The sequence below is a fragment of the Phycodurus eques genome, chromosome 11 (genome assembly GCF_024500275.1).
Source record: "Phycodurus eques isolate BA_2022a chromosome 11, UOR_Pequ_1.1, whole genome shotgun sequence".
In the NCBI taxonomy this organism is placed as follows: Eukaryota; Metazoa; Chordata; class Actinopteri; order Syngnathiformes; family Syngnathidae; genus Phycodurus; species Phycodurus eques.
This window is the reverse complement of record NC_084535.1, coordinates 13,136,204-13,161,428: the sequence shown is the minus strand read 5'-3', so window position 1 is coordinate 13,161,428 and position 25,225 is coordinate 13,136,204. Positions and strand designations below refer to the sequence as shown.

At 40.2% G+C, this 25,225-nt stretch overlaps 2 protein-coding genes across 3 annotated transcripts; both read left to right on the top strand.

Moving 5' to 3' along the window:
* The first annotated feature begins 968 nt into the window (after positions 1-968).
* Positions 969-7,509, top strand: drgx (dorsal root ganglia homeobox). Its single transcript, XM_061690761.1, has 6 exons — positions 969-1,026; positions 1,565-1,665; positions 2,362-2,463; positions 5,155-5,327; positions 6,961-7,073; positions 7,154-7,509. Exons 1-6 carry the CDS (start codon positions 969-971, stop codon positions 7,507-7,509), a joined length of 903 nt encoding a protein of 300 aa, XP_061546745.1.
* A 7,408-nt stretch (positions 7,510-14,917) lies between these two features.
* On the top strand, positions 14,918-24,741 carry LOC133409962 (uncharacterized). Of its 2 annotated transcripts, XM_061690603.1 has the most exons (3): positions 14,918-15,032; positions 15,537-15,600; positions 19,272-24,741. In XM_061690603.1, exon 3 carries the CDS (start codon positions 19,433-19,435, stop codon positions 24,719-24,721), a length of 5,289 nt encoding a protein of 1,762 aa, XP_061546587.1. In that variant the 5' UTR covers positions 14,918-15,032; positions 15,537-15,600; positions 19,272-19,432; the 3' UTR covers positions 24,722-24,741. The 2 variants fall into 2 exon arrangements, with proteins under 2 accessions (XP_061546587.1, XP_061546588.1); XM_061690604.1 differs by lacking the exon at positions 15,537-15,600.
* Positions 24,742-25,225: the final 484 nt, after the last annotated feature.

The window sequence follows — 25,225 nt, the reverse complement described above, 5'->3', positions numbered from 1 at the left end:
AGCCTCATTTTGCGGGGCGTCGTCCCGCATGTGCTTTAAAACTAATTGAAAGGCTCCCGCGGCACGTCATTCATCTCAGCCCGACTAATAAATCGCGGGACCCCTTGCTGTGAACAAAATCAAAAATTTGGCCTTGCGAGCCTTGGAGAAGCGCAAACCCTTGTAAAGTGGACCCTTAACACACCCCCGACGTGCAATTAACACCCCAAAAACTCCGTGCTATTTTTTTTTTTATTTTTTTTTTCATTTTTAATATATGAAAGAAATCAAAAAGTTCCGTTGGCACGTGCGCGTGTTTATGGTTTGGGAATAAGCGTGTTCTGCACTTTATCTCACACACACACAGCGAGACAAACCTAATCCGATTAGGAGCAATTCGGTGTGAGATTGTGCGACAACCCGCGGCCCGTGGGCCAGATGCGGCCCGACAACTAAATCGAAAGACAATAATAAAGATACAGATTAATAAAACCTCACATACTCGTAATTTATGAGAATAATGTGCTTTCATTATTTTTCATGATTTTACGATGTCCCCCAGGACTTTCCCGATAGGAAAAAGGTTGACATCTGGACACTCCCAGAAGTGCACGCGCGCGTCCGTGTGTGTGTGTGTGTGTGTGTGTGTGTGTGTGTGTTTTTTTTTTTTTTTCAGAGAAAGAGAGAGAGAGAGAGAGAGGAGAAAAGTGGACCCTTCCAGTTCGAGCCAAACCCTTCTTCCCTCCAGAGCAGCATCTCCCTCTTTCGGTCTCGCTCTCTCTCTCGCTCACACACACACACTCGCTGAACACACGCACACACACGCACGCAGTGCAGCGTTCATCTTTTAGAGGATGCTCCTGCAGCGCACATCCCAACTTTGACGTCCATGTTTTATGTGTTGAGCGTGCGGGTGGATATTTTTTTTTTTTTGTTGTTGTTTGTTTTTTTTGCTTGTTTTATTGTGAGGTGAAACTCTTGCTTGCAGGATGTTCTACTTCCACTGTCCTCCGCAATTGGATGCTGAGTGCTGTCGCTCCAACACACGTAAGCGCCTTTTTGCACCTACTGATGCATGTTTTCTTTTCTTTTTTTGGTGTTATTTTTTAAAAAAAATCTTTAATACATTGAAATGCGTCTATCTCTTAAGTGTAGTATTTTGTTTGTCACCGATACTTTCTTTGCATGTTACGTTCACTTTTTCTGCATGGTTTGTGCTGTGGAAAAAAGTAGAAAATGAAAGAGGAACTCACACTTAAATGATACATACAGTAACGCGTTGGTGGTTAGGCCCATGGGGGCAGCTCTCATTGAGGGGGTGGGGGGCGGGGGGGGGGGCAGATGATGGTTGGCTGTCAAATGCTCTTAAGTCCTACATGACTCCCCTCAGACTCCAAACAACATCCGTGTTTTAATTTTGCAACTGCAGTATAAAAGCCAAAGTCAGTAGATTGGGTTCTCTTATTTTTGGTGTTGCGGTTGAAATGTTTATTCCCCCCCAACTCGTGTGATGTTTACCAAAAATATATATATTTTTTAATGCAATTTACAGTGACTAAATGTGTGTTTAAAATGTACTTTTCAGTGAATTCGAGCACTTTTTCCAACCACGCCCCAGCTGACTTCGACGATGGCTTCTTGCGGAGGAAACAGCGGAGGAACAGGACCACGTTCACGCTGCAACAGGTAAATATTTTCACATTGTCAAAATCAACATACGACTGTATATTCATCTTATTTTAAAACCGAGAAAAACATGAAAATATATACATATTTTTTCATATAATATTCAAACCAATATCCAAACGTACTGTTGACTTTATATAGTTTGTCTCATTTATTTATTTGTATTATTATTTAAAGATGTTGCTTTTGTTGTTTTCTTCTCCTTGTTGAAGACGTGGTGTGGTGCTTTTACAAACTTTTACACAGTCAAATGAATCACTGTACCCTGCTGTGTTTGTGATGCTGGTGTTCAAAACTGAAAATATATATTGAAATATATCATATTCAAAATAATAATAAGAAGAAGAATAAGAAGAAGAAGAATTGAAAACTTGAAAATTGCTTCGTGTGCGTGAAGTAAACTCAAAACCTCTGTAGATACTAACCAATTTATTATATTTGAAAAAGGGTTTTAAACAAGTCACAATATCAATGTATAAAATTATATCTACAAAACATCATCAATATTTCATTTTTTTTCCAATTTATTATTCACTTCATATAATATTATATATATATATATGTTTTTTTCCTCATAATAACGATCATTCAATAAATGTATCCCATTTGTCTTTGTCTTTCCATTTTGCACGCATGCAAATGAGATGATGTGTTTGCTATTTTTGTGACGCGCGCGACTGATGCGCGTGCGTGCAGCTGGAAGCCTTGGAGGCGGTGTTCGCGCAGACTCACTACCCGGACGTGTTCACGCGCGAGGAGCTGGCCATGAAGATCAACTTGACAGAGGCCAGGGTTCAGGTGGGCCTCCATTGCGTCACTCACTACTAATGGGGGTGAGGGGGGGGGGGGGGGTCCTTACTAATGACATTGATTCATCATACATAACTAATAAAGTGGTTCTGTAATTTGTCAAGCATGAATCCATTTTAAGACAAGCGTCAAAATACAGAAATGATCACCTTCACAATTGAATTGAACGTCACTTCCTGCTTTGTCTGTAATTGCGCAGGACATAATGGTTGGTGGGCGAGGGGAGGGGGGCGGTGGGGGGCATCCGATATAGCTTCAGGTCCGATAATGGAATCCAGTGTTGTAAATTAGGACGCGTCAACAAATTATTGCCCCTAATCCGATTATCACATTGCTATTATTCAATCGGTGCGAGCAGGGATATTAAAGTTGCATTATTATTAGAAAATAAATGTCATTTCTGTGGCAGTGTTGTCCCCGTCCTCCCTTCGTGCATCCTCCCTCCCATTTTTTTTTTTTTGGTGGAGTGTCAATGGGCCTCCCCCGCATGAAGAGCACGCTGCAAATGGAGATGAATGGGGCAATTATAGGCCATAGAGAGAGAGAGAGGGGGGGGGGGGGGGGCTTGACTTGTAGCAGGAAGGTGCAGGGGTGAGATAAGTCCGTCGGTTGCATTGTTGTCCCGTCTGCATGTTTGCTCGGCCTTGTTGACATGACACAATGGAGAGGTAACCTCCATTCATTGGCACGATGATTAATGCCCGCTCGAATGTGCTCCTAATCGAATGTGATGTTGTCAAACAATCCCTAAATGGGCAAATAAACGACTTCATGCGGGCTACGCAACTGTCAGCGGGAAGTCATTAAAATATGATAATGAAAAATGGCTCAATTAAATGTTCTTATAGGCTCTGACCTTCATTCGATTAAGATACCACCACGACTTGTTCTCACACGTGTGCATATTGCAACTTTTGCTCATACTGTACTATTACGACACGCATAAATTCTGCATATGACACACACACTTACTCGTACAGCTACAACAAGACGGTACCATGGGACCTACATAAAAGTAGTCATTTTGGTCAGCTATATTCTATTACCATAATCATGTTGAACATTTTGCATGTGTCCCTGATATTGTTGTCCACCATGTCATTATGGGGTAACAGCCCCTGTAAGAAAACCTCAGCTGTTTTCTGTGACTTTACGAGCCGCGTTTTGACTCTCTGGTGAATCAGTGGATAGTTGCAGTGAGTATTTACACTTTGTCATTTTCATCATATTGTGTGGTCAGTTGGATGTCGTCAACTTTAACATGTCCGCTCTGTCATAGAAAAATATCAATTGATAAAAAAAAAAAAAATTCAAAACAACTTTCAGAAATGTGAAAAATATTTGTTAAATAGGACCCAGTCAGCTTGCTAACTGAATTGTGTTGCTAAGTGAAGGTCCATAAAGTGCTCATTAAATGATAACATTAGCCAGAAATGTCCACCCTGTCTCAAAGGTACCTGTGGCCATATTGACTCATATTTGTGACATAAATACTCATATGCTACACTGTTGTTGCGGCTTTCTGCTATATTTGACATGTTGTTACACTATCTTATTTATGTTTGACATACTTGTACACGCCACTAAATTGCTTATATTGGACAAACTTGTACACAGTATAATATTACCTCTCATTGACACACTCATATACTCCAATATTTTACTGATACTTGACAAATTAATCATATTTGACATTCTCGTATAGTACACTACATTGCTTATATTTAACATACTTGTATACTGCACAATAATACTCATATTTGACATAAAGGATTATCAGTGTAGAAAATGAACGGATGGCCATACTACGAATACTCAACATACTCTTATGCTACACTGTTACTTGTATTTTCCACAGTCATACAGTACACGACATTACTTGTATCTGAAATTCTCGTATTGATCACTATATTAGGCCTACTTATAGCTGACATATTCGTACACAGTACTATGTTACTTATATTTGACACGTTCATATCCTACACTATATTACTGAAGATTTACCCACCCTGTGATGCTTGCATACTGTATGCTACGCAATACTACTATTTGATATATTCATATAACACACTACATCACTTATATTTAACATACTACTTTAATTTGGCATACTTATACACTACGTTACATTTGACATACTTACATACTAAGCTATATTACTTATATTTGACACACTGATAGACTACAATACATTACTTATATGTGACGTACTGCACTACTTTTATTTGACATACTCATATAATACACTACATTACTTACATAGTGTATACTACACTAAATTACATATATATACAACACTATATATATTTGACTTCCATTAACTTTACATTGTTGTCTTGATTGTGTCTATTTTTTAGATATTCCACATAGTTATCTGATACATTTTATTGCATTTTGTTTTTCATCTGTATGGTACACAAAATACTTGACACGCTTGCATTTTTGTCTTTTTGCGTGTGTTTTGTAGTTACCGAATACACAGTGATTGAATAATGAATTGATTGACAGGGGTTTGATTTGTTTTTAGAATTGCACTGTGGATCGGTTCAAACACACATGCGGGCCTAGTACGGTCCACGGGCCGTAGGTTCCTAACCACTGTGGACGTTTACACAGTACAGTTGTGTATGGCTTTGCGTGATTCAAATGTCTTTTTGGATGTGCTTTGTGCGACTGCAGGTTTGGTTTCAGAACCGCAGGGCCAAGTGGAGGAAGACAGAGCGAGGCAGCACAGACTCAGAAGGAGGAAAAGAGCAGATGAGCGAGGGCGCTCCTCCGGTGCGCAGCATCAACTCTCAGTTGCCCGTGGAGCCCAGCAGGAAACACAAAGAACCGCTGGACATGCAGCAGAGGTGAGATCACGACACCAAAAGCCTGACGTTTCATTTCACCGAGGAACATTTCAGCACGAATCAAACTGGATCAACACCAAGTTGGACACTGTCACCTCGATCCACATCCTGCATCTACAAGCGTCTTGTCTTTTGTCGCGCATCGTTAAACTCGGAAATGACGGTTAAGTTGCCGTGCTCACAAAAAGTACAGTACTCGCTCTAAAATGTAACAATAGGTTGAGCGTGAATAGTAGACAAACAAACAGTAAGGGAATTCTAAGTGTTTGGACATGTCATATTTTGAAAGGTCTGTTGCAGCGTAATTCTCATTTTTGATTGCCATAGACTCGTGATTCTCAGAATGTGGTAGTGCTACACGGGTGGGCCACCAGTGGCATGCGACAGAATCAGTGCATAAGTACAGTTCAATTGTATTGAACTTAAGTTCAATACAATTTGGGTTTATTCTTAAAACTATTTCTTTTGAAACATTGATTTAGGTGAAATGATTGAATCAATATTTCAGTGCAGTTTTATTCCCTGAGTTTTGAGCACAGTGCTTATGTTCAAACTGTGTATAATGTTTGAGTAGCTTACACAATAATTTTTTTTTTTTAGGAATAAAACATCTGTCCGTTTTTTTATGAACATTTAGGCCTACTGCGCTACTGTATCTTAATGTTGGTACTTGGGGAGCTCCCTTAAGTATTTCTTTCGGTGGTACTTGGTGTAAAAAGTTTGAGAACCACTGTCATGGAGCTAGACAGCTTACAGTAGGTTTAGTAAACATTCATAGCAGCAACACAACAGCTAGAATGTTAGAAACAGCTCAAAATACGATGCCAATGTAAAGTACAACCACAATAATAAACGTATTATAAAAATGAAAAGCTGTGGCACAGTCAATAAAAGGTAAGCATTATTTTTTTGATACAGTATCAAAAGTTTTAGCTTGTCAGTGTAATAATAATAAACAATATGACATGTACAAGGCAGTATATGTCAACTAAAGCTGGAGTTTAAAAAATAACTATTGTGGTGAAATGCACAAGGTGAATAAGTCACATAGCTCGTAGGTCCATCAACGTAGATGTCCATAACCAAGTGGAGCCCCGTGAATAGCAAAGGTCTACTGTATATAATACGTTCTTTATGGGCAACACTGACAACATTTGATTCATCTATCGTTTGATATTAGGCCTGTGACTCAGCTTCCGAAGCAATTCAATAAATACATTTGATTTGCTGTCATTAAACTAAGATATACGAGAGTTGGCCCATTTTTACGGTAAGTAGTTGTGCTTTTCTGAATACAATCCCAGCAGGAAAGGTTTTGCATGAGTCAATTGGATTTTTTTATTTGTTTCTTTTCAAAAAGGGGACAACTGCTTCCATGATTGAAAATGAATGGTTTCTAATCGTGACATTGTAGTCGTGGTTGATTGAGTTTGGTAAGTCCTTACTGAAGGGTACCAAATGCCTGGCCGGCCACTGGAAAACGGACGGATGGCTTTAATCGAATATTTCACATTCATGAGGAAGTTGAGAAATCAAACCATGCCACAGCATTTTTTGTAAGAAAGCCATTTCAATGAGCATGCATATGCAATCGTATGTTACCTGGAGATTCAAGCGTGTTTGTTTCTGTCAGTATGAACAGGCCAGTGGGGCCCGGTGGTCCCTTCTTCCCATCGTGTCTACCGGGGACCCTCCTCAACTCGGCCACCTATGCTCAGGCCCTCTCTCAGGTGGCCACTTTGAAAGGTAATCCTCACAACTGCAATGATCATCAAAATTCACAGCTACACCACTGTACGACGCCCAATGTGTCGTTGCCCTTTCAGGTAACGCTTTGTGTTCCTGCTGCGTTTCGGACCCCATGGGCTTGTCTTTCCTGCCCCCCTACGGTTGCCAGGGCAACCGCACAGCCAGCGTGGCCGCCCTACGCATGAAGGCCCGCGAGCACTCTGAGGCCGTTCTGCAGTCGGCCAACCTGCTCGGCGCCGCCGCCTCGTCCGGGCCCGGGGTCGTGACCGGGGGGGGCATGGCGAGGCCCCCCACGGGCGCTCCGGTGCAAGCGGAAGTGACCGGGACAAGAGCCGGGGACGCCTCCAGCCCCAACCTGACCTCCAAGGTGCTGGGGGGCACCCCTGACAAGCACCCGCACTGCTCCAACAAGGAAGCCGTGGAGAAGAAGTGAGCTTGCGGACACTTGAGTGACACTGAGTGCTCTTCTAAGCACAATGAGATCTAACTATTTATTTGACAATTTTGAATTATTATTATTATTGTTATTATTATTGCTGTTTGTGACAAACGTACGGGGACTTGTTGACCCCACGAAAGCACACGTTTGGATCTGTTTTTCTGCACTCGCTGATGGACTATTGCAGTTAAGTCCTATAGGATTCATGCACTGGACACATTTTGTTTTGTGTGTTGAATTGGCTGGAAATGACACAAGAAAGTAGGAAAAGATTAACATTTGTTTAAGTCATAATTTGTTTGTTTACACTGTGACAAAAATCTGCATGTGCAAAAATGTTTATTTTATTTTATTTATTTATTTGTTGGTTTGTTTGTTTGTCCTGTTCGGCTGTTCGGCCGAGCAGAAAGGAAGATCTGTATCCCTTTTATGATAGAACAGTTTAACTGTGTCACACTGGACTTTTTAAGCTTCCACTGTTGTTTCTTTGTTTTCTGATGGATACTTATTGAGAATGAGTTGTTCAGTCGAACAGAACAAAGCTTTTAAAGGGGAGGGACAGAAAAAACAAAGGAGAGAGAGTGAAAAGGTAATTCAATAATATGGGAAAAGAAGACAGCAAAAGACAAAGCACTAGTTGTAAACAAGATGAGGAAAGTAAAGCATTATATACCTCGTACGAAGACGCATTGGATTCGAGTCTTGTAGGGGTTAACGGTCACTGAAGTGTAAATGTAAATTATAAACATTTGTAGGACCAGAGTTGTGAGTGAGGGGATATATTTAAACCCTTTCTTAATACATGCACATCTGGTGTTCTATTTGTATCGTTGATTATAATGTTCTCAATTACGCTCGAAATTACACGAACCATTTAGTTGGATGGTGCGAAAGATTGCTTTTCCTCAAAAATTGTCTGACTTGATTTGGGATGTGAATTACTTTTTCTCTTTTTTTTTTTTAAGAAAAGAAGAATTTTTCATAACCATCTTGAGCACAATCATTTCCACCATTTAAGGTATCCTGGTTACTTCAAGAATAGTCTTGAGAAAAGATTCTCAACTGGTGGTTTGGGACTCAAAACTGGGTTACAGAAAGCTGTCAGACTCGTCTTTAAAAAGTATTTTGACAGGTAAAGAAATAAGTGAAATATCAAATTTTGTAGCCTTATTTATTTTGTGGAATTTTGAGATTTAATTTTTAATTTCTCTTTTTCTATTTTATTTATTGATTCGTATTTATTTTCTACATGTAATTATCATCTTCCTTAATAATATGGTCTGAAATGAATGTTTGACATGTAATTACGTAATGTTTAGTTGTGTTGGGATAAGAGGACATACGTAGGTAAATTTTTTTCAAAAAAACAAACAAACAAACAAACAAAACGACATTTGTTTGGTTTGACTTTGGTCATAATAAGGAGGATTGCGAATATTCTTATCAACTAAACATTTCGAATATTGTTTGTTTATGTACTGACAAAGTACATTTTGGACTTTTTGTTAACATTTGAAAAACAACGTCTTACAGCCCTTTACCACTTTCTAATGTCATTTCTAGCTAAAATACAACAATTGAACAGATAGAAATGTATATACTGTATGTATGAATAATTTGGGTCTTAACTGTGAAGTGAATATAAAAAGTGCACAAACCCCTGTTCAAATGCCAGTTTTTTGTTACCTAAAAAAATGAGACCAAGAGAACTCATTTAAAAACTTTTCCACAATTAATGGGACTAATAAGCTCAAGAACTCAAATGAAAGAAAACTAAATAAATCCAGAGGGGAGGTAAAACATAAACAATTGAGCTAAGCTGCTTGCACAAGTGTGGACACCCTCTTCTAACTGGGGATGTGACGATGTTCAGAATTAACCAATCACATTCAAACTCATGTTAAATGGGAGTCAACACACATCATCATCATTTAAAGTGTTTCTGATTAACCCCAAATAAATGTCAGCTGTTCCAGTAGGAGTTTCCTGACACTTTTTTATGCTTTCTAGGAGAAGCCTGAAAGTTTTGCGCCAAACGTTTATTGCTCCTTTTGAACCGTTCATACTGTAATTCCTGTCATCTTGACTAAGGCCCCAGTTCCAGATGAAGATGTCTCCCATTTAAGATGCGCTTGAATGGGATTGGTTAATTCTGAACGCAACTACATCCTCAGCTATGAGGGTGTGCACACTTGTACAGCCACATTATCTCCGTTGTTTATTTTACTTCCCTGTGAAAGATTTATTTGAATTGAGCTGTGCAGGTTACAGGTCACATTTATGGTGGAAAAAAAAAAAAAAAAAAAAGTTTGGAAATTATTTATCTTGAGCCCTTTTTCAAAAACCTGGCATTTGAGCAGGGGTGTGTAGACTTTTAACATCCACTGTATATGTTCCTCCCAGTGATACCCAATGGATAATGTGAATGTCACTTCAGTGGGCGTATGCTTACTTATTGTGAATGTTGATGCATGTAAAGTGTAATTTAATGGGCAGTGCTTCGCTGCATTCTTTGTGTTTCCACAAATCAATCATTGTTGATCTTGAAGTGAAAGTGCACTTTAATGTAATAATATCAAATCAGCCATCAGTGGAAGTGTGTCCATGTGCCAGTTAAGGGGAGTAAAAAGCAGCCTGGGTGTCTCTCTTTTGTTTGCACGACGCCCGTGTTACCGACAGACAGCGAACGCAGCGCCGCTGCTGTTGTGACATGTTCTTTAAAACAATTAAACATGTAGTCGCTCATGTTGCTCTTGCTGCAGCCATCTGTTCTTATCCATTATTTAGCAGCTCCTCTTTAAAGTCAGGAGAGCATCGCACTGATGTTTATCATTCACTTACTTTGAGCAATCTTCTTCTTGCCTCTTAATAAAGCCAATTAAATATGATCAACTCACTGTATTCTTGGTCCATTTGAAGAAGATGACCTCTCATCACAGCCGGTATGTGTTAACTATTATTATTATTATTATTTCCTCTCCTTCCGTGATGCAACATCAGCTGACAACACATCCCATCCTGCAGGATTTTCAGGAAATGACTTTTGATAAGTCAATAACACAATTAAGTCAACTGCACACACATTATCGTGAATAATTGATGACAAATTATGTATTACCGTGAAGTAGAGCTTCAATAATTGATGAAGTGACACCCTGCTGAGACAAGGAGAAGGGAGATCAGGTCGGAAGTATAAAGACACCATTTACATGTTTTATGTAAATATACTAATAAAGTGAGTCATTTAAATAGTCTGTAATTGCTTTTCTGTAAAACAAGAATATGCAATTAAAATGAGAAGATACTGAGTTGTGTATTTTTAAAAAAAATTCAGATTTTTATTATTCTTCACTAAATAACAGATAGTGAGTGATTTTTTCCCCACGCCAAAATCAGATTTGTATTAATATTATTCTGAATATAACTCAACTAAAGTGAATCAATACGGAATGAATTTCCAAAAATCGGATTTGTTTAACGATGACTCTGAATTACACAACTAAAATGAATATACTAATGCATGAATTACCAAAAAAATATTGATCTGAATATGTATGAATCATTAATATATATATATATGCCAATTTTATGAACCAAAATATGCATGAGGCATCAAGGAGAGTGGCATGGCAGCTAATATCCTCACACAAATGTACCCCCCCCCCACCCCAAAAAATGTACCAATGTGTATACCCCAATCCAATCCCATTCTCACAAAAGATGTGGGAAAACACATTACGGCTTCCCAAAATTGAATACAGTTGTTGTGGAATTGAATCATTACAACCTAAAACAAAGCGTGCTGGAGTTCTAATGACTCCGATCATCATTAAGTTCTGCCCGTAATTCCCGGCTTTAATATTTCATAAACAAGTCAAGTTGGTGTTGACATTCAGCGGCAGCATGTGGCATCATTGATGATTGGACAAGTCGTTGTGTGTTGCATTGTTATATCAAATTAGCTGGAGGGGAGCCAGAAAAGCAGACAAACATGGTGAGAATGTGGCTGATAGAAGCTCTTACATTGCAGTTAATGGCCTTCTTTTGTTGCAGTAATGAAATATTTTTGCAGACATGTGGTCAAAAGTGTTCTGAAACCACACGTACACACACAACACACACACACACACACACACACACACAGACACACACACACCACCTGAATTTACACTGTAGTTCATAAGGCAGCACCCATGAAGCTGCCCGCTCTATATTACCATGTCTGCTTTTAATTCCTGCACCAGACCTGATCAATAACGCAATCAATTATGATCAATTAAACTCATCTCTGAATGGTGATATTCCAAACGAAGCAGATTTTAATGCAGCGACCGCTAATGTGCAGGTGGGCCGTGTGCCACATTAACTCCACTTGACTCCTTCCTTTCTCAGCACACTCAAGGCCTCACTGTCAGCAATTTGAGATCAATGCTCAAGGTCCAACTACGCTAAAACTGTGAACATTTACAACTAAATCAAATCAAACGTTGAGGGTCTTTTTTTTTTTGTGTGTGTGGTATGTTTTCCACTAGAGGGAACTAGTGAGCAGGACTCTTAATCCAGATCCCGCACAGCAAATCCAAAATAACATTTATAAACTGTAGAGTATATACAGCACATTATGATAACATAAAAAATGATCAAATGTGCTTTAAATATTGTATTCAATATATTTAATATTATACCATCAACAAATTGTCTATATATGTTAAATAAATACAACTGAAAAACTATATAGGTATGCGAATAAGCGAAAATTAATAAAATTAACTAATGCATACTATGATAAATTATGCTGAATTATATATATATATACACACACATACATGTGTGTCAAATTAAAAAAAAGATTCCTCCATTAGACCCCAACTTACAAAAATACATCCACACTTCCTGCCTAAATAAAGGTTCCTTCAGGCGGCACGGTGGCCCACTGGTTAGAGCGTCAGCCACACAGTTCTGAGGAGCGGGGTTCAATCCCCGGCCCGCCTGTGTGGAGTTTGCATGTTCTCCCCGTGCCTGCGTGGCTTTTCTCCGGGCACTCCGGTTTCCTCCCACATCCCCAAAACATGCATTAATTGGTGACTCTAAATTGCCCGTAGGTGTGACTGTGAGTGCAAATGGTTGTTTCTTTGTATGTGCCCTGCGACTGGCTGGCAACCAGTTCAGGGTGTACCCCGCCTCCTGCCCGATGATAGCTGGGATAGGCTCAGGCACGCCCGCGACCCTAGTGAGGAGAAGCGCCTCAGAAAATGGATGGATGGATGGAGGTTCCTCCATTAGACCCCAATTTACAAAAATACATCATACATCATCATAATGTTGACATTAATGAAACTCTTTTTCAGTAAAAAAAAAAAAAAAAAAAAAGCTTCCAAGGTTTTGGAAGGACAGCCAACAATAAATAGGGAGGGGAAGGAACGGCTTATGAGTCAAAGCATACTGCATCATGTGCCACACATGGTGGAGGGAGGCCATCTCATACTGTAGAAGGACAACCGATGTGACTGATGACAGCTGTAACAACATGAATTGTGAGATATATACTGTAAACTCTACAGTGCATCCGGAAAGTATTCACATTCATTCCTTTTGTTATGTTACAACCGTATTCCAAAATGGGATAACTTCATTTGTCCCTCCCTAAAATTCTACATGTTCATGATGTTCAATCGGATTCAAGTCCGGGCTTCGGCTGTGCCGCTCAAGTACACTTGCATTTGACCTCAAGCCACTGCTTTGATATCTTGGCTGTGTGCTTAAGGTCGTCCAGCTGAAAGAAGAACCGTCGCCCCAGTCCGAGGTCAAGAGCGCTCCAGAGCAGGTTTTTGTCTCTGTACATTGCCACAATCATCAAAAAAAGTGAAGGTGGCTGCAGAGAAGTCTTGTGAAGGCTTAAGGAAAAAGGCTTAATTTGATCTCAGTTTGAGAAACATTTTTTTTTTTTCAACTATTCATTCCAATTGGTGTTTTTACCTGTGTTCTATAATGGTCATATAACTGGTATTTCATCCATTTATATGTATTATTCTTTTCTATGTTTTTATTTTTTGTTTGTTTGTTTATGTTATGCTGCGTTTAGCAATTTGGTCAACTGTTTTGTTTTTAAAGTACAACAAAACAAATAAGGCTGGGTGGGATTGGATGCCTTTCTAGGGTGTTTCCCCTCTCCCGTTTGAAGCCTCGCAATAGCAAAGTAATGTTGATTAAATGTGGGTGTCGTCTGACTCTCATGATGTCAAAATCTGAACAGCATTATGAAGAGGACTGTTTAAATACCGATTCTAATTGAACAAGGAAAGTTATCGGAGGATTCATGGATCAAACACCTGTTGTGGATTTTGCTGTTCAGTCCCTTAGAGAACAGCAAGTTGTGCAAAACGTACTAGAATATTGAACAGTTAGACGCACCTTCAAAAGTTTAAAGATGCTCAAATTAAGTTCATCTGGCCGAAAAGGTGAAAGTGCTGAAATTTCACCTGAAAACTGAATATTCCCAACTTTTTGTTGAATTCATGTCTGTAATTCCCGAATGGTAAATCTCACATTTAGAACGTCAATAGTAGTAGTTTATAAGTCCCCAGAACAGTCACTGTCTCAATACTTGTACACCTAAGTGTACAGTACACGTAGTAGTAAGTGTGCACCGAGAGTGTGTGGGTCCGGGCAGCCCATGTGTGAGTGTCCATCACGCTGCCACGCCAGCCATGCACCCGCCAAGAATCCCAGGAAACGATCTGCTGCTGCAATCTCCTATTATAGCAGCAGGCTGTGGGAGGGTACAGGCCCGCCCACCTTCCTCCCTCACGGCCTTTTGTGCTCGTGGTCGAGGTGGGAGAAGCTGTAGTCGGGTAGATTAGACCGTGATAAGGTTTGACGGAAGATGGAAAAGACAGCATATGAAGCCTCCATTGAGTTATATTGACGAGCAGTTGGCCGCTTGTTGAGACTCCGTGGAGTTCAGTAAGTGCGAAGGCATTTATGTCACGCAACTAGAAGCCTACAGTCAAAATAATAACTACACGTTATAGGATTAGTTTTTTGGGGGTTATTTTTGGAAGCATATTTCTTCATATGTCCACAGTGAAGATTTCCCAATCTGCCCAAAGCTTATTCCTGAGTGAGCTGTCCTCATTTATAAATAGTTGCCAGGCTGTTTGTTTCATCCATGTGATACTCGACACCACAGGATCTCGTAGACCTGGACGCCAGCTCCAAGCCCCCCATTCTGTTCCGCCTATGATGGGAACTCTCTCTGGGACAGCTCCTCTATTTCTGTTTGCGCCGCAGCCCGAGACCCGCTTTCTCGTTCGGGTCTCCGAGAGGACCTCATAGAGGATTTGGATTGGTGGGGGGGGGGGGAGAGGGTTGGGGGGGGGGGGGGGGGGGGGGGGGTTGAAGACCCTGTGGCCAGAGAGGGAATAAGGCAGAATCCCCCTCCCATCAATAAGGCCCTTTTGGGGGAGGGAGGTTTGGAATCCCTGGAAGGCCCAGATGATGGACTATAAACTTGGAAGGTAAGATCTCATTTGACATTTTGGTTTCAAGATATTCCAATTAGATGGTTAGAAGGACAATAAAGATCTATTAAATCTTATTTAGGATGTTACCAAAATCTTGAGATTTAAATGTAAGCAGTGTATACAGATTGATTCTAATCTGATTGCTGCCATTTAGAAATAATAAAAAGTAAATAAAGTAATATATTATTGCTAGAAACAATAAAATGGTTGCAGTTCTGTCCATGTTTGGCCCTCTCACTGTGGTGTCAGGTTTTCTAGTCAGGGGCCGCTCACTGCACAAAAATAAACCAGTCACGTGCAATAATGAACACAGATGTAACCCACAACTTGATTTTATTACCCAAAAAAATGTGCTCATTTTAGATTGTTACTATAAACGACAACTACATTTAACTGTACTTTTTTGTTGTGTGTGAACAGTATTGTGTTCCCTATTATCCTTTTACACCTAAAATGATGTAAAAATGATGTATATTTAAAGTACTCTATGTGATGTAGGTGCACCATGGCAGCAGAGCTCCAGGGCTTAGATGTTCTTTAAATACTTCTGGATGGTTTCCAGGTAAGAAGATATTAATGAACTTGGAGATCCTCCTCAGTTTGGCAGTTAAAATAAAACCAAACGGCATGCCTGTGATGCTACTGCTGCTCCTTAACGCATTGTTTTTATTTGACAAAGAAAAGTCTCACGATTTGTTTTCATCTTCTAAGAAAATCAGGCAACTGTGTAGAATGTTGTTTGTCAATGTAAAATTACTTTTGATACAAAGAGACAGCAGGTATACAAGTGATTCTAAACTATTCACCATGACCCTTTTACTGTCTAAAATCGCTGATTCGATACAAGTGTTCAGTAAGTTGAAGCACATTATGTTTGTTTGTTTATGTTGCCACAACAATGGACTAATGAATTGTATTGTGGACTAGCACGCTGCACTAGTTATCAGCATGGGTGCCTCACGGGTCTGAGGCTCCGGTTTGAATCTCGGTTACGACCTTCCCTTGTAGGTTTAGCATGTTTTCCCCATGGTTTCCTCTTACATTCCAAAAATATGCATGTATAATTAATTCAAGACTATAAATTGTCCATAGCTGGGAATATGAGTGTGAATGGTTGTTTGGTTATATGTGCCCTGTGATTGGCTGGCGACCGATCCGGGGTGTACACCGCCTTTCTCTCTAAATTCGCTGGGATAGGTTCCAGCTCACGTGTTACCCTAATGAGGACAACACATGGTATAGAAAATGGATAGATGGATTTCAATGTGTCATTGCTTTTATTTGTTTAAGTTGCTACGTGTATATAAATGGTTTGACTTATTCCAATTCATAGGGTTTGATCAAATAATTGCCATATACTAATATAGATGCTACATTTAGCAATTGGGCCTTCTAAGTGCTCAATTTCATTAATTTAACAATATGTTTTTATTATCGGAGTTGTTTGTGATGGTGGGGAACTGGAATGCATCATACTGACAGCTGTTTCTCATAATTCGTGTGTCTATATACAGTATGTTAGAATGTTAGAAACACCTCGTGGTGCAGTCCTGCTCACCATTATTGGCACCCGTGAAGTTTAAGCACTAAGTGTGGAATATCTCCTGAAGAAAATGAATCAAGTGAAACAACCTTTTGCTACGGAGAACTTCTGTTCGATACAAAAGAGCAAATGATAAAAACATTTTTTAAACAGTGGGAGGAAAAAATAGAAAACGTAAAGCTTGCTGTGTCACTGGTATTGGCTCCCTTAGCTGTAAATCAGTATGGACACCCAATTAGACTCGTGGTAAATCACAAATAATAATCACCAGTGACAAATTGCCTGTGCCCATCTGATATGAATTAGCCAACGAATGATGATTTTTGTGTTTTAAAAGCCACCTGTTATTCCCTGTTCTTTTGTCACAATGGTGAAGACAAAGGAGCTGTCTGAGGACACCAGAAATGCTATTATTAGCAAAAACAAGAGACCTCCAACGGGTATAAGGCCATCTCCAAAGACCTTGGTATACCTGTTTCAATGGTGCGTAATGTTATTAAGAAGTATGCCAAGCATGGAAGGGTCAAGACCCTCCCTGGACGTAGGGGGGGGAGAGAAAAAAAATATGACAGAAGTCTTCCAAGGTTGGTGGGAATGGTGGGGAAAAAAACACCACGTCAAACATCGAACGACCTGAAGGCCAACCTGGAACAGTCTGGGGTAATTGTTTCAACGAATACCATACGCCGCACAATAAACGAAGCAGGGCTTCATGGGCGTAGGCCAAGGAAGACATAATTGCTGAAGAAAAGACATAAAAAGGAATGACTGGTCTTTACAAAAGAGAACCTGGACAAATCATAATCCTCCTTGGAAAATGTTTTACGCACAGATGAAACATAAATAGAGCTTTTTGGCAATGTAAACAAACAGTATGTTTACAGATGATACAAAAAGCTTTAAGGAAAAGAGCACTCTGCCAACAGTCAAGCATGGTGGAGGATCCATAATGCTCTGGGGCTGCCTTGCTACATCGGGCAATGGAGGCCTCGAGTGTATCACAGGTATCATGAATCAGAAAATGATCAAGAGATTTTATAGTTAAATGTCTTACCCAGTGTAAGAAAACTTGGTTTGAGTACAAGATCATGGATCTTCCAGCAAGATAACGAGCCAAATCACACATCCAAAAGTACACAGGAATGGTTGAAAAGGGGAAAATTGAATGTATTAAAATGGCCAGCAATGAGTCCTGAGCTCAATCGAATTGAAAATCTTTTGGGGAGCAGAAATCTGCCATTGGGGAAAAGAACACTGCAAATGTCCAAATGCTTGAACAAATTGCAAAGGAAGAGTAGAAGAAAATACCACCTGAGAAGTGCAAAAAGCTTATAGATGGATGCAAGAAACGTTTGGAGGCTGTCATTGTTGCCAAAGGGTGTGCAACAAAAACAATATTGAGGGGTTGCCAATATTGCTGCTTTTTTTGTTTATTTCTTTGAAATTACAATATCTAAGTTGAAAAAAAAACACATTTCTTTGTTAAATTTCTTTGGACCTCCAATTAGAAGATCCCGATGATATAGGTTTAGTACATTTCAATGTATTTCTGATATTATACAGGTTATGCATAAAATAAAGGAGTGCCAATACTGGTGAGCAGGATTGTATGATCCAGTGCAGTTGTATACAAATATTCGCATTATTATCAATGTAGATGAAGACTATTCCATACTGCTCTTGTATTGGATCTCATCTGATTGTACACGTGTACCTAATTGAGTAGTATGTTAGTGTGAGGTTAATCACCCATCCATCCATTCACTGTACCGCTTATCCTCACTATGGTCACGGGTGTGCTGGGTCCTATGCCAAAACTGGGTAAAACAAATAGGAGACTAATGTAAAATTAGTTAACAGCATGTTACTATTGAGACTGTAAGAATAATATATTAATGTAGTTTGTTAGGGTTTTTTTTCAACCATTGCACATTAGTAAAATAATTATGTATTTTTTGGTCAAAATATATCCAAGATAAAGCATGTATGTGTGCATGGTTACGGTCGTTTAAGTGCAGAAGGCTGGTACAGAAAAGTGGTTTTCCCAAAATAACTCACCTGAGCATGTCTTTTGTGCACATGGCAACGGTACGGATTGTCGCCAACACGATCGGTAAGGTCAAACTCATTGAGTGGAGGGATTTGTAAGACTGTTTTGGGAATCACATACTGTACAGTGCAGAATTAGTAATGGAGGCAAAGCTATGCACCAGAGAGCAACAAAACACAAGCCACACTTCCTGCCTGGACTGTAGATTTTATGATTTTTGGACTTGGTGTTTGGTTGATAGTGATTTTAGTTTTTGATTTATATCTTGGATCATGTTGGTCTGGTGTGTTTTGTAGGCCCAGCCTGCCCTCATATGTCTCAATAGTGTCTTGTTCTGAGATTTACTTTACGTGTCAGTATTAGATTCACTGTAATTGTGTCTGTTTTGGCAACCTGTCACTTATGTTTAGTTTTTAATGTCTTGACTTAGCATTTTATACTAATTTTGAACAATCTTTGTTCTGTCATAGTTTGCTAATAAATCAATTTTTAAATCTGAGACTTCTCTCCCAGAAAACTAACAAAATACATTTTGGTGTTCAAAAACAGGGCTGCATGAGATGGAAAGCCACCATTCACTTAATTAAAACATGATGTGTGGATGATAAAATGGTAATTCCAAATTTTCTTTGTTTCATAGGGAATTTCCAGTATTTGTTCAGATGAAGGACAACTGAGATGCACAGCTCCTTAGTAGCTGGGACCCTAAAATCAGGGTTTTTAAGCTCTACAATGAAAAATTGTATGGGTTTCTGAGGTGAGAGTTTGAATGAATATGCTCACTGTTGCCGAGTCTTCATCATGACGTCAATGGAGAAACGCCGCTCAAGCCGAAAGAGTGGTGGACATCGCAAGCACAGCGATGGAGGCTTTAGCGACACATCCAGTGGTGGATCCTTTGTGGACGAGACCGACCGTGAAGTCCGTAGTCTCACAGACAAAGCCTTCAGGAGTCTCTGCATTGGCGATGAGGCAGTTTATAATGACTTGGACCTGGGTTCATCGTCACCGTGCATCCACAGGGACAGACAGCGGGCCTTCAGTCAAAGTGGATTGGAAAGAGAGGACAGTGACAGGGATGAGCTTAAAAAAGCAGCACATGAGAGCTTCAGCCTGATGGTGCAGCACTATGAACAAGATTTGATCCATGAAGGAATGTATGGGGCAGAGATGAACAGAAATCCACAGTGGGATGTCTGTGGAGAGAGGACACAAGGGAGGGTTTCTGCCACATTTCAACAATCCTTTATGGAAATGACCCAGGAGAACAGGTCTCTTGGAGAAGACCTGTTTGGCTCTTTCAGCAATGGAGCCACTGATTTGAGTTTGCAGCATCGAAGAAGCCGTTCCAGAGTTTCTTCACTTATCAGAGCATTTAACTCTCAGGATGGAGTGGTTATGGAGGATCAGCTTAGAGAGTGGAATGATGAGGCACGCTGGAATAGACCAGGTCTAATGAACATGCTTTCACCATATCCGCAAAACTTCACCAATGGTCATTTACCCATGGCTGGTCAGTTCCCCTCCCAGGACACCAACCTTTACTCAACTGAAGCAGCTGCACTGTCTCACATGAACGCTGCCTCCTCTTTTATGGGATTGTCCCACAATAACCATTATATGATGACGCAGTTGGACTGTAACAGTAATTTCTTTATACACAGCGAATTCAGTCCTTTCAGAGTATGGAGAGACCATAACAGTTGCCAACAAGCAGACGTCTCAAGGTTTATCCACTGTTCAGAGTTCCCTAAGTGGAACCAAACTCCCATGTACAAGGAGCTTTCACTGGAACCCCAAATGGATGGGCTTAAAAGGCACCACAGGACTATGAGGGCCCCCGTGGTGCCAGACCATCTTTTACAATCCATTTCAACATCCACAAGGTTACGGAAAGCTTCTGCTTTGGAGAAGCGCTGTGAGTCTGAACAGGCCGTACATTATCCCCACAGAATTAGGACACAGAGTCTTGGAACAAACAGATTTCCATCCCAACGACCATCAATGACATCACCCACCATAGAGATGTCTCAGGAAACCATCTGCTCGGTTAAGGCCCTCCACCAACAGATTAAAATAATGACAGAACACAACACCAAACCAGAGATGACAGCTGAGAGACATGGAGCACTTTGTAGCAATGATACGCTATTTGCCGTCACAACAGAGCGAAACGTAGCTAGCCGTAGCACCAGTATTCTCTCCAATGATGGCCAGCTGCTTTCGCCACTGGTTCCTGTGTCCCAAGCAGAGCCACCAGAAAGTACAGAGGATGCAGTTTCTCCCCAAACTGTGGAACATCCTCCAGTGCGTGCCGAAAGCAGGGGGGGCACTCCTGATGTAAGGATGTCAAGTTATAAATCCAGAGCCAGCAGCCTCCTCTTCAATCTCAAAGACAACAGGAAGAGAGTGAAAAGTACATACAGTCCTGCCAAATTTAAGGGCTTTGAGCCATTAGAAAAAAGCAGAGAACTTCCTCTCCAGAAATCCAAAGATATTGTGATTGATATGCCTGAGTATCTACAAATAGACATTCAGGAATCCAGCTGGACTGATGCACCTCCACATCAACATGTTAAACTCTATTACAGCCCCAGACCTTTATCTCCAGGAATGAATTCTCAGCCCAATACAGGGCACATTTCAGACGACAAGACAGCTCAGAGACAAGGTGAGACGGTCCAAATTTCTGGGTACATACCTGAAAATTACACCAGCAATCATTTGACTACTGGTCAGAATATCAGTGAAGACCTGTCATCATTTCATCCCTTTAAGCAGGATGTGGCGGGCATTCAAGTGGGAGGGGAGGCATACACACATAAATTATCTTATAACACCACAGACATGCACTGGCCAACGGGTGAAAACATTCAAATAAGTGACTATTTAAATAGCAAAGGTGCCCATTTAAAAGAAGCAGATGTGAGGCATTCCACTGAGGAATCTCAACGAAATCCGAATAAACAGAATTATAGCAATGTTTCGAAAGAACGGTTGAGACGTCCAAATACCCCAAACACTAAACAACTGGCTCTGAAAGCAGTTGTAGCTCCATGGAAACAAGAGACCTCACCTTTCAAAGAAAAACACCAACATGCTCAGGCTAACCTACAAGCTATCACCATAAAGGAGATCAGTTCACCAAGAGATGACCACAAAAAAGAGAGCCAGCAGAACACAAATCAAGAAGCCAAGAGGACCCCACAGTGTAATTTGTCTGTACGAAACCCAACATTTTGTGGACAGGACAGGATAGAAAATCATTTCCAACAAAACATGTATGGAAATGGGAATAAAGACACAGACAAAACTATGCACAATCAAGAAACAAGTCAGAGAAACGTATGTGGAGCATCGTCCAAGGAAGAACAGCCAAAAACAGCTGAACAACGAAACACATATAATAACCACAACAGTTCATCAGTCCCTGAGATGGAAGAAAGGGTCCACCAAGTGAAGTATGGTCAATCAGTTGCGGTCAAGGCTGTACAAAATACATCAAAACAAATACAATCAGAGCAGAGACAGATGGAGCAGTCCAATGTTCAGCAGTGGCAGAATGGTACAGTTGAAGCAGAACCAGCACGACCAGAAAAGACAGATGAAACAATGGCAGACAAGGTCAAACTGGAACAAGCTAAAGCAAAAGAGCAAAGAAAAGAGCAGATGAGAGGGAAACAAAAAGAGAGAACCAATGAGAAACCGTCAAAAGCTTCAACTCAAGTTAGAGATGATAAAGAAACAAATGATGTAAAAGTACCAGCTGAACAGATGAGAGGTGTGCAGACTGAACAGGTTCAAGCAGAACAAGCTGATTTGGAAGGACTAAAAGGCAAACAGAGACAATTAGAATCAGTTAAAACTCAGGCATCTCAAAAAGACAAAATCACAATAGATGAGGTTGAGGCAAAACCGAGAACAATTGAACAAGAAGGAGAACAGAAAATGTTAGAGAACGTCAAAACGAATAATGTTAAAAATGACCAAATGGTAGCAAACCAACTAAACATGGAAAAAGCTCAACTACAAACTAAAACAGAACATGCTAGTGCAAAAATGGAAGTACACAGTGAAAAAGACAAACAGAATGAAAAGAAAGCTGAGAAAGAATCACAAGTCAATGCTCAACCTAAAGAAGAGATACATGACGCCACAGAGACAAATTATGTTGCCAGAAAAGCAGAGCTGGCTAAGATGGAGCTAACCAACATAGAGCTAGCTAAAGTAGTACTAGTAAAACACCAACACATAAAGGAAAGATCATCAAAGCCCACAGCAAGTCTAACAATACAGCATCATGTCAAGAGTGAACCCAGTAAAGTTGAGCGCGTTAAGACAGAGTTAGCCAACGCTAAAGCAGAGCTAGCAAAGATAAAGGAGAAAATGAAGGGAGAGCAAACGGAGAAAGTCAGATATACAATTATCCCAAAGGAGGAAGGTTTTGCAAACAAAGATGGTTTGGCAGAGGTGACTGTCATACAACAGACAGCACAAACACATCAACCAAAGGACAATTCAGCTGCTAAAATAGCATATAATATAAATCAAGAAAAACATGGGGCTGATTATTATCAAAATCTGAGAGAGAAATATGGCTTTATTAATTCACTGTCACACAAAATGTCACCAGAGAAAAACATTTCTTTAAACGATGACAATGTGACGCCATTAGCGCTGTCACTTGATATTTATACAAAAGTTCATACCAACAAATCAAATGATGAATATCCCATAATCAGTGGTGAAAACAATAAGAAGAAGAAAGTAAAATTTAATCAAGGGAATGAGAGTCTTTATATCTACAGTGAGTCATCCAAAGAATTCAAATTATCTCAAGCAGACTATTTACCTCCTTGTGCAGATAAAAGAGCAACTGGTGACACAGTTATTGATATTGGAAAGGATGACAAAGTTACAAATTTGGAAACATCTTATCCTGACTCTCATTCTGATGAGGCACATTTAGAGTCTGTTAGAAATCCTGAAAGAAAAGATAAATCTGAGCATCTGAAAGTATTGCCCCATAAAGAGAAAGCTCAGAAAAAACAGGAGATTCTTACTTCAAAAATAAAAGCTCATGCCGAGAAGGAGATTTCAGCCCTGATGGAAGGTTTCGCTTTACGAGAGGTCGGTACATCTAAAACCGTCACCAAACCACTCCCAGCAGGACAGAATCTTCATTTAAAACAGAAACCTCTATTGCATGAGGTGCTCAGTGGCCACGGAACCTCAATATCCAGTAATACTACAACTAAACAACAGACCGGATCATCAGTAATGGAAGACAAGGCACTTCCCAGCTCTGAAGGAATGAGTACTCAAACTGTCACTCAATGGCAGAAGCAACTTCCCACAGAACCCATGAAGAGCAACGACCAGCAACGACCAGAAAATGCACTCCAAGAGATGAAAAAGACAGCAGGTTATTCTGTGAGCAGAGAACAGCAACCAGATCATCATGAAATCAGGTCACTAGTAACAAATAAGGATCAGGAATCAAAGTACAGCAAAGAAAAACTGGTGGTAAAGCCTGATGAAAACTCTGAAAAGCTGAAATTGGAATCAATTATGCGCAAACCTGATTCACCCATCGACAAAATGAAGTCATTGCAAACTACAAGCAAACAGGGAGTAGTTCACAAGGACTTTGTCTTTGGGCAGACTAACAGCTCTGTGGCAGAGGACAGTTTGCAGATCATGGGAATAATTGTCACTGAATTAGTGAACAATGATCACAAAGTTTTGAACATTGACGAAAGCAATGAAAGTAGAGCTGAGCCTGACACAAGTTTCCTCAGTGCAAGTATAGAAATGAGCAAGAAGAGTGAATGTTTGATACATATTGGCACAACACATGCAAAGCAAACTCATCCTACAGAGAAGGAAAATCCAATTAAAGTTGGTATGAATATTCATCATGAGGAAACCACAGAGAAAAGTGTCACTCAGAATGTGAGTGAGAAAATGGCCTCTCCCCTGCAGCAGTGTTCTAATATCAAAGCAGGACCACAAAGCAAAGTACAAGTCAAAGGACCCAATGGCTGGGAAAGATGTGAACCCCACACTCACTTTAAATTCTATAAATAAAGCACCAGCCGAAACTGAACGCCTTCACCATAAACAGGACATAACAGCAGCAGAAATGGACGCAGGATGCACACTTGAAACCTCTGACCCAGCAAAGAACTGCTATGAAGAGGATATTCAAACAGAAGAAATTACTCCAGAATTAAAACAAGTTGCAGCCAAAGTAATAAACTCAGGGCTCAACTACATCCAGGATTCCGACAAAGTTGTTGCCGAAATTCAATCTGTCACATCATCCCTGGAAGATGATGTGACACCTGCCATAAATCCATCTAAAAACAGTAAGATAGAGGATAAGCGTGCACCCCTGCTGGAAGAAAATATAAATGACAGTACCATTCCCCATTTAATCAAGACTGAAAGCATGAATGCATCTCCAGAACACAAAGAGACACACATAGGAGTAATGAATCAGCTGGAAGATGTTCATATCGACAACATTTTCATCAGAGTTGTACCAGCAGCAATAGAGATAGCCAGTGTGGAGAAACGTCAGAGCACAAC